Source organism: Conger conger, chromosome 18, assembly GCF_963514075.1.
Source record: "Conger conger chromosome 18, fConCon1.1, whole genome shotgun sequence".
NCBI classification, from domain to species: domain Eukaryota; kingdom Metazoa; phylum Chordata; class Actinopteri; order Anguilliformes; family Congridae; genus Conger; species Conger conger.
The window spans coordinates 32648666-32658345 of record NC_083777.1 but is presented as its reverse complement, the minus strand read 5'-3'; the positions used below and the strand labels follow the sequence as shown (position 1 = coordinate 32658345).

General features: G+C 42.2%; 1 protein-coding gene across 6 annotated transcripts; it reads right to left on the bottom strand.

Annotated features, from left to right (window-relative positions):
• Positions 1 to 3451: 3451 nt before the first annotated feature.
• Positions 3452 to 9564, bottom strand: LOC133118351 (glycine N-acyltransferase-like protein 3). Of its 6 annotated transcripts, none has more exons than XM_061228266.1 (6): positions 9373 to 9564; positions 7399 to 7503; positions 5103 to 5210; positions 4832 to 4952; positions 4606 to 4738; positions 3452 to 4348 (listed from the first exon to the last, which is right to left on the bottom strand). In XM_061228266.1, the coding sequence occupies exons 2-6, from the start codon at positions 7471 to 7473 to the stop codon at positions 3949 to 3951; spliced, it is 837 nt and encodes a 278-aa protein (XP_061084250.1). In that variant the 5' UTR covers positions 7474 to 7503; positions 9373 to 9564; the 3' UTR covers positions 3452 to 3948. The 6 variants fall into 6 exon arrangements, with proteins under 6 accessions (XP_061084250.1, XP_061084251.1, XP_061084254.1 ...); XM_061228267.1 differs by having other exon boundaries at positions 9281 to 9408; XM_061228270.1 differs by lacking the exon at positions 5103 to 5210 and having other exon boundaries at positions 9373 to 9560.
• Between the last annotated feature and the right edge of the window lie 116 nt (positions 9565 to 9680).

Genomic DNA, 9680 nt, shown 5'->3' with positions numbered 1-9680 from the left:
AGGAAAAGTAACATATTATAAGTTTACTTTTATATATCTTTTATTTCTCATTAGGGTACTATATAAAGTAGAAAAATGTAGAGAAATTATCATATTTAGATAAATATAATATTATAGGAATAGTTTCTTTTTAAACGTCAAGAAGGGGGAGCTATAGGATAAGGCTAAGGCCAAAGAGGATGGATATAGGAAGGGTGTACCTTGATTTTTAAACATCGTGGTGGAAAGGTAATTTAGAAAGAGCTAAGAGGGGTATATGTAACTTGCATGTGATTAGCAAACTGCAAAAGATGATATGTACACTGTAATCTGTATAACTCTATTATTTTGATTGATTATAATAAAGTATATCTTACTATAATCATATGTGATAAAGATTCTTTAGAGGAATACATTGAATACAGGACATCGATTACCAGATTTGCATCACACCCTTCACTTCGAGACTGGGCTGGAAGTTCAGTAGAACTTACCAGGGCTCCAGGACGTTCGGAGTACTTGAGTTTGTCCCCGAGACACCTCATTGTGAGGTACTGCTCGTGGGAACGTGAGGTCTGAGCTCGGCAAGGGGTCCGTGGCTCACGACACACCACAGCATGTTTGTTCAAGACGTTTGTCAGACGTTATTCATTTCCACCCTTGCACAGCTTGTAAATCGTAGGCCAGTGCAGTCTCAGTTCCTCAAGCCATGAACGGCCCATCAGAGATGCCAAGTTTCCCTCAACCACGTACAGTGGTAATTTAGCGGTTTGCCCATTCACCTGGACTGTGACATTGATGATGCCTTTTACATTACATTACATTACATTATTGGCATTTGGCAGACGCACTTATCAAGAGCGACGTACAACAAAGTGCATACCCATAACCAGGGATAAGTTTGCTGAAAGACCCTAGAGGGAAGTACAATTTCAACTGCTACCTGTACAACAAAGATAAGGACGAGGGCCTTTTTTTTTTTTTTTTGAGAACAAAGAAACAAAGAAACAGAGCAAAAGTGACCAAAGTTAACTATCCAAACACTGCTTACCTAGCCAACTAAAAATACCAATACACAAAGCAAGTCACAGAGACAACAATTAAGGTTCACAGGGAGGTAGGGAGGGATGGGGAGAGGTGCTGCTTGAAGAGGTGTGTCTTCAGCTTGCGCTTGAAGGGGGGGAGAGATTCTACAGTTCTGACCTCAACGGGGAGTTCGTTCCACCACCGTGGAGCCAGAACAGACAGTAGTCGTGAGCGTGAGGTGGAGGTTCGGAGAGGGGGAGGTGCCAAGTGGCCTGTGGAGGCTGAGCGAAGAGGTCTGGCAGGGGTGTAGGGTCTGATGATTTTTTGTAGATAAGCTGGGGAAGACCCTTTAACTGCTTGGAAGGCTAGCACCAATGTTTTGAATTTGATGCGAGCCATGACAGGCAGCCAGTGGAGGGAAGTAAGCAGGGGGGTGACGTGTGAGTATTTGGGAAGGTTGAAGACCAGACGAGCTGCTGCATTCTGGATGAGTTGGAGGGGTCTGATGGCGGACGCTGGGAGGCCAGCCAAGAGGGAATTGCAGTAGTCCAGGCGGGACAGAACCATCGCTTCGACCAGGAGCTGGGTCGAGTAGGGGGTGAGAAAGGGGCATATTCTCCGTATGTTGTACAGGAAGAACCTGCAAGACCGGGTCACCGCCGCAATGTTCTCGGAGCGGGACAGTCTGCTGTCCATCACCACGCCGAGGTTCCTTGCACTGGGTGACGGCGTGAGTGTGGTATCCCCGAGGGAAATGGAGAGATCCAAAAATCAACGTTACCGCGTCTAGAGGAAAGTCTGCAGCGATACTAAACACCTGGTCAGAATGATGCACTTACAATGATGCCTTTGGTCGGCACTGACTCCCCGGTGTAGGTTTTCAGTTTGAGGCTGGTTGGTTGTAATGGAAGGTGCTGCAAGGTTTCTTTGTATACAGCATAAGACACCAGGGAAACCGCTGCACCAGTGTCAATTTCCATGTGCACTGGTCTTCCCTCCAGCAGCGGAGTTTGCCGATATCCACCAGGACCTCTCTTTACTGACAGGACACATACTTCTGCCGCATCTGATGAACTGTTGGCCTCAGCTGTAGTTAGGCTGCACCCTATGTACAGACTGTCTCTTTTGGAATCTGGGCTTTGACCTTGATTTAAAATTCAACATTTTGAAACCCAATGATTCATCATTGTGGCAATCGCCCAAATTATAATTTCGCTTTGTATGCTCTTCTCTAAAAATAAATGTTTTCTTTAAACATGGCGTGTGAGGATGGGGTTGAGCGGAGAGCCAGTAGAGACTAAAGGGGAAACCCTTTTAAAGCGAGCACGCAAACGTGTTCGCCACTAAACCTCAATATAAGGCGATAACCCCTACTCCCAGAACAGAGGGAGGAACAAAAACTAACCCGAAGGCGAATTAGAATGATAACAGAAATTAAGCCAAAAACGGCTGGGAAAATAAAACAACCCTCCAAAACAGGGCGAAACTCAAAACCAAATATGTGTTTGACACACAGCACTGACGGTAGCAGACCGGGACCGCCGAAAAGAAAATACAACCTAGCGAAAAAAAAAGCTAGGCACGAGAAAATAAAACCCTCAAGGCGCAGCTCGGGAAGAAAACTCAAACCAAAATACATACCAGGGGACAACGTCCCCCAACCACTGACTCACACGAGTCCAAAGAAAGAAAAACCAAAACCAAAACCTTTGAGGAAGGCGCCAGCGAACACAATACCTGCGGAACGCCTTCCTTACCTTTTAAGCTTTTTTGTTTGCAACCACCAGCACAGTACCTGACTCCAAAAGACTGACAGAGTCTACCTTGTGCTTACCGGCTTGGCGCAAGAGCGAACACTTGACACACAAGCACTGAAGGATTGTCAGTACTGGGCTTAAATATGCTCCCGGGAGGTAATTCCCCTAACTCCAATGAGGAACAGGTGCAAACAATGATCCTCGGCCCTCTGCTGGTAACAACGGGTATTACCTCCCACATGACATGGCGTTTGTTTTGTCAGCTTGATCTTAAAAAATAATTGCCGAAACTTAAATGACGTTTTGTTTTGTCAGCCGTCCTTAAGAAAGTAATTGTTCTTATCACATCGTACAGGTATACAAACTGCCCTTCACAAATGTGTTCTTGTCAAAAATAATTGACATGATATGTTATCAAACACTCAAAAATAAATGACATTTTACATCACAGGCTATATAAAAATAAATGTTCTTATCGCATTGTACAGGCATACAGCTGTTCTGCAAACTGTCTTTGCCAAAGTTAGCCCCCCCCCCCCCCTACACAAGACTTCCTGTCCTGCACGGTTCATACCTGAACTGTTCTTGACATCGATAGCCCACCCCCACAACGCCAGGCATCCTGCCCTGCAAGCAGTTTTCTAACACAGAGGAATCATTCGGTATTTTCACACTTTTCTTAAGCATACACATTATTTTATTCAATTCAGGTTACATATGGGTCACGATACTTCTAGCACAAATGAGCAGTTAATCAGTTTGAAAATATATAGGCATACTTAATCGTATTTAACAATTGATTAATGATGGTTTATTGCGTTTCCATAAGCTCATCTGTAATGAATGACATAGGTTCATTGGATTACATATTCTACAGTTGACACTGTGGTTTCTTGCGTTTCCATGAGCTCATCTGCAATGAGTGATATAGGTTCATTGGCTTGCATATTGATTACATGAGTAATAGGCAGCATACATGTGATATATATTGATTATAGGCCGCATACATATTGGTATACTTTTGGCATGAAGCTTTAAGAGTTTTGGAGGAACCAGCTTGCTCAACTCTGACAGTTTGACGGTTTAATCTGATTTTGACTTGTGATTGATTTGTCATAAAATGGAGAAAGAACATCTTGTTCTGTGAATTTTTCCTACAGTAATTTTCCTAAAAAGAAATACTGGTTCAGTAGTTGAACTCATACCAGGCAGCCCTGTAGGAGGGGTCTTCAGTAAAGCCCAGTTTCTTAAAGAGCCTGTAGGAGACCTGGTTCTCCTCCTCAATGTAGCCGTACACAGGGCAACCCTGGGCATGGAGCCTTGCTGCCATGGTGCTAACCAGGATCTTGGCATAGCCCTTCCCCCTGTGCTCTGGCAGGGTGTACACCATCCCCATGGCACAGTAATCATACAGCAGCACCCAGGAAACTGGACGGCCTTCTTCATCAGTGATGCAACATGTGGGGAAGTGGCTTATCAGATGTTTGATTACTTGGAAACCATTTTCATCACCTCCACGTTTCCAGGTTTCATTCACCAAACCGACATGGGATTCATTCACAGAGGAGATCCTGGCCTCCACATCTCTGTGGGGAAGGACAGGAACACAGGACGTAGGTTGAGGAAAAAGGCCTGTTTCATGACCAGACATTTGGATTTCATATAGTCAATTAACTTCAGCTGAACCTTGACCTCACATGAAAAGTAAGGTCTCTGTGCCAATGAGAGGACACTCAGTTCCACACCATTGGTATGTCTCAACAAAAACACAAAAACCACCAGTGGCAAATGCAAGGGAGCTTCAACTAAAGATATGAGAATGGGAATGACCAACTGAATGTACCTGCTCACTGTCAGGTGAGGAAGGTGATTTGGGTCTTGTAATTCCAGGAGGTGAGTTACATGACACGGTCTCATTGTGACATCTTTTGTGGCAGAGATTTCCTTCAACATGGTGGTATGAAGCATGTCAATCCCTTCAGAAAACAAGAGAAACCCATAATATGAATCATAAAAACACATGGTTGCAATGGCTAGAAAGGTTAAAAAGGAAGAAGAAAATTGTCCACCTCCAATTTTGAAGTATTTATTCCAATCTAAGATGCTGTCTTCTGTCAACATTCTCTTAAGAACCTTCTCATCAGTACTGAAGAAAGTCAGTTCCTCATTATGAAGCAGGGTGTGTTCACTCTGTTCATGCCATTAAAAAATAATCAGTTACTCAAACAATGGACACATGTAATATGTATTCATATTGAATACAGTACAATTCTGAAATTGACTAGATAAAGAGAATAAGTGATTGAACATACACATACATAATATGTAATATGTATTCACCTTTGGGTGCGGTCGACAAATGATTGTTTTAAAATCAGGCCAAGAGTCCACAACAACCTCTAGTGTATGTGGTTTGTCTCTATTCATACCAAACAGATATCCATAAGCCTAAAGGACAAAATGCAAAAATGTTCTTCATACCGAGACTCTCTCCACCCTGTTACATATTCCATATGTGGAGGGAAGGATCGCCCTGATCATTAGACGTGGATATTCTTTCAGACACACTGACTGCCGGCCACGCCCTGATTAATGCTCTATTAAGCCCAGTCTACAGCAAACAGCCAACTTGAGATGAGACCAGAATTATGGTTGTGTCTATCAAAGCTGGCTGGGTTGGGGACCAGTAGCTTGTGCTCAGCCCTGCCTCAGCTAGTGTGTCAAACTGACACTTACAGTCAGCCTTGCATCTTACAGGCTGAGCTGCCTTCCAGTTCTTCTGTTTCTCTGTTTGTCCTGTGCATCTCTTCCCTGTCAGGTGTGCACATCGTGTTTGTTTGTTTTGTACCTTGCTGGGTGCTACTGCTCCATCTCCTTGTGGGGTGTCTTGCACAGTTTCCCCATTCATATGGAACAGAGTGGAGAGATAGTCTCCATATGAAAGAGAGCGTATTGGTTATGTTGTAACCATGGTTCTCTGGTGTAGACCACTCGGAGACAGGGCTGATCAAATGTTCCGTGCCAACTCCAGTGCTTTATAGAGCATGAATCAGGGCGTGGCTGGGACAACCGGGGTGTCATAAAGAATATCCACTGTTATGTTCCTGTTTTCTGTCTGTTAGTTTATCATTGTTTATTATCATTATTCTTGTCATTTATTATTTTTCATATTCATGTCTGGTGTTCTGTTTATATTCATTCGTCTTTGCACTCGTCTTCCCCTGTGATGTCCGAGTCTGAATGTGTATGAGCCCAGTCACTCCCTTGACTGCATGCCCCACTATTCGGGTGTTTACGGTCTTTCCGGGGTTCAACCTTCCTTCCAATCTTGCATTCCTTACTTCCTGCTTTCTCTCCATTTCATGTTTGTACACAGCATTAATATACTAATCCCAACTAACATAGTATAATTAGTACTGTACAAATCCTAACACAGTAATATGTTCATCAAACTAACAAACTAACATTCATTAGTTTTGGCTATTTGTCATTTAAATCACTGAACTAACTTACTAACGCATCTCCAGTTTCAATTCTGTTCTGTAACTCCGCCTCCCTATTCTATCACTGATTACTTGCTTAGTTTCAGCAAAGTATTCGCACCTGTCTCTCCGTATCTCTGCATCTCCTGATTTTGTGCAATTGTCTACTCCCTAGTCCGGAGCCATTTGTATTACATGTGTGTCTTTGCGATTCCAGTCCGCGTTGTGCTATTCCCCTTTCATGTGTCTCACATGATGTTTAGTTGTTAGACCGCCCTCACTCCCATGCCCCGCCTAGTTTGTCTCATTCCCCTGTGTATTTATACCTGTCCTTTTCAGTTGCACCTTGCTAGTTCGTCTTGTCCTGTTTTTTTGAGTCCCGAGCCCTTTATTCCGTTCCCTGTTCTAGCCTCCTTATTCCCAAGCCTTGTTTTCCCAAGCCTTGTTTTCTCCCAAGCCTTGTTTTCCCGAGCCTTGTTTTCCAAAGCCTTGTTTTCCCGAGCCTTGTTTTCACCCAAGCCTTGTTTTCCCAAGCCTTATTTTCACCCAAGCCTTGTTTTCCCGAGCCTTGTTTTCCCAAGCCTTGTTTTCTCCCAAGCCTTGTTTTCCCGAGCCCTTGCCCTGTTTATTCTTGGATTCCCTGCGTTTGACCCCTGCCTGATTTGTGGACTCTTCTGTTGGATCTACTTTTGCCTGTCTGACCCCGTTTATTGAACTTTTGCCCGTTTGCGATGATATTCTGTCTGCCCCTTCATCTGCTAGTAAACCTGCCATTTTCTACACCCCTATGTCTGCTTCTGGTTCCTCTGTCCGCCCAGCGTGACAATCCATGTCAAATGACCAGGGGGGATCCTTCCCTCTACATATCGGTATCAACACAGTATACAACCAGAACAGATGGGTGCATGCTTTAACAATACAAAAAATAGAAACATTTATCCTTAAAAATTAAGAAAATAAATTATTAAATAAACAGTGCAATTATTAAAGATTTCCATTAATTGGTTTCAAATTGGCTCAATACAATTATTTTAATTATTATTTAATTATTTAATTATTAATTATTCCCGCACAAAGCTATTTTCACCATCTAGGCTACTTCTAGTGATTTCACTCTTTGTGGTACCTGCCAAAATAAATAATGTATACATTACCATGAAGCCTTTTGGTAAGTATGACCACAGAACCTTTTCTGCGTGTTGTAATGCAGCCTTATTTAAAATCTTCATCTTTTCAAGACACAATATCCAGCTAAAAACCTACAAAGAATGATGGCCTATATTAACTACATTTCAAAAAAAATAATCTTTAAAGAATTACTCATGAAAGTTTCAAATTTGAGATATGTTTCTAATATGACATCATATAGTCAAAACTCCACTGACCGCCTCGGATTTTGAACTCCATCTCATATCAGTGGAACGCACCCGCCCTGGCTGCCTGCCTTGAGTGCCTCATCAAACTTTACATAAGTCACGGTTTCTTATCAGTAGTTTAGGCAGAAAAAAGACGGTGGGTGTGCATCAGAAAAACTGGTTGTGCCACATTTCATTTTCGCCACCACAGACTATAGGCACCGCTAGACTGATGTGCACCTCCACATAAATATAGCCTAACCATCTAGTACTCTCCATTATAGGCATGCCTACAACATAGCCAAAACATAAAAAGTTTTTTTTTAGGCTCGGACACAGATTCAGGGCTCCGTTGCAGACCACGAACTCAAAGTTTTCGTTTTTTTTATTGTTCAAGACGAGTGCAGGAATAAGCTAGACGTAGTCAGCAAAAACCGGTTTAAAAAAAATTATTCCGTTGGAATCGCACTGAAAGTGGTTGTTAAGTTCCATAAACTGTCGGACTCAGGATTTCGATTTTTTTAATATAGATTTTTTCACCGTTGCTCCTCCCAGTTGGTCTGTTGGTCTGCAGGTTATTTATGTTATGTTGCTGTGTCACATTCTCCCAAAGCAAGCGACTTTGGGAGAATGAGTGCAGAGTGCAGAATATTTCTTGGATTTGACCATAGCCCAGTTCTCAATCTGTTTGTATCACAACCAACTGAAGTTATTCCCAGATGATTCGTCCACGTCTATGCCTGCATGTACGTTTATTCGGAAAGGACTGTTATGGGAAGTTTGTTCATCTGTTTTTACTGTGGATTAGCAGGGAAAGTAGGCAAAACTTCAACTCAAACGAATGTTCCCCAGTGCATTTCACAGTGTGAGGATATCACAGACTCTTGTGTGGTTATCCGTGACTCTTTTCCACATTTCTTTTAAAAACGTCTTTCTGTAGACTTAGGTTTTGCATTCCCTCCCTAAAAAATAAAATAAATCAAGTTTCTTCATCCAGCCTATTCTAGAGGTTAGATTAAGAGGTAATGTTGACGTGGTCTGAAATAATAAAAGTCTCATGCACACATTGTGCTAATCGTGCTGCATTGAAAACAATGACAAAAAACAAGGAAACATTTTTCAGATGATCAAATTAAAGACTCCTAATGAGGTCACTGACCACAGGTGTTATTTCATATTATTTCCCTTCAAACTAACACAATACAGGTTTAGCTCATTATAGCTTTCTTCATTAGCCCATCACCTAATGGTTAGCTTTCATGGCCAGGTGTACAGACTTTCACCAATTAGGAACCTGTTGATCAGTCTTTAATTTGATCAGTTAATATTTAATTTCATTTTTTTACCTCCCTTTATGTAGTTTTTTAACTAGACCAAGAGCACAATGTGATTATGGGACTTTTAGTCTGCAAAGCAAATTCAGACATAATCTGGCTTAAAAGCATCAATATTTCCTCTAAACATGATAAGAACCAAATATAGAGATGTGGAGTTTTTTTTAAATTCCAGGACAGCAGTAGGCTATATTGCATAGCACGTGCCACCAATTAAACTTCTCATCTAACCCAGGCAGACAGAGTAAAATAGTTTATCATCTTCACTGATTCAAATTAAAGAAATGCTCCCGCTTCTCCGTGATGTTCTTAGGCCACGCAACCGACTCTCATCAGCTCGTACTTACCAGCCCAGGGATGGTTCCATACTACATTGTGACTATTATGGAAGAATTGTCAGTAAACGGAAGGTTGAGTCGAATAGCTAACACAAACTTACCTATTGACTGCACAAATATCAATGTTCTCACCCTACTACCTTGGTCCTGATTGATGATCGCAACATAGGTTTGGAAGATAAGAAGAGTTCTTGGGGTGTGTCTTCAAACTAGTTTTTCTGGCTAACCTCATTGGCAGCAGCGTACCAAGCTTCAGCAGGTCAAGTATGCATTAGATGTTTTGTCATGATAAAAGGAATTCCTGCCTCTAATGCAATCAAGGCAAAAGTGGAATCGCACCAAAAGAAACTTCAAACCTGGATGTTCATGGCTCATGGGTAGAGTACTGAAAGCTAGAGCAGATTCAAGA

Coding starts and splice junctions, on each gene's coding strand:
- LOC133118351 (XM_061228266.1), bottom strand. CDS start 7,473: ATGAAGATTTTAAATAAGGCTGCATTACAACACGCAGAAAAGGTTCTG. Junction 5,211..7,398: donor ACTTACCAAAAGGCTTCATG/GTAATGTATACA, acceptor TTTGTCCTTTAG/GCTTATGGATATCTGTTTGG. Junction 4,953..5,102: donor TTTGTCGACCGCACCCAAAG/GTGAATACATAT, acceptor TGGCATGAACAG/AGTGAACACACCCTGCTTCA.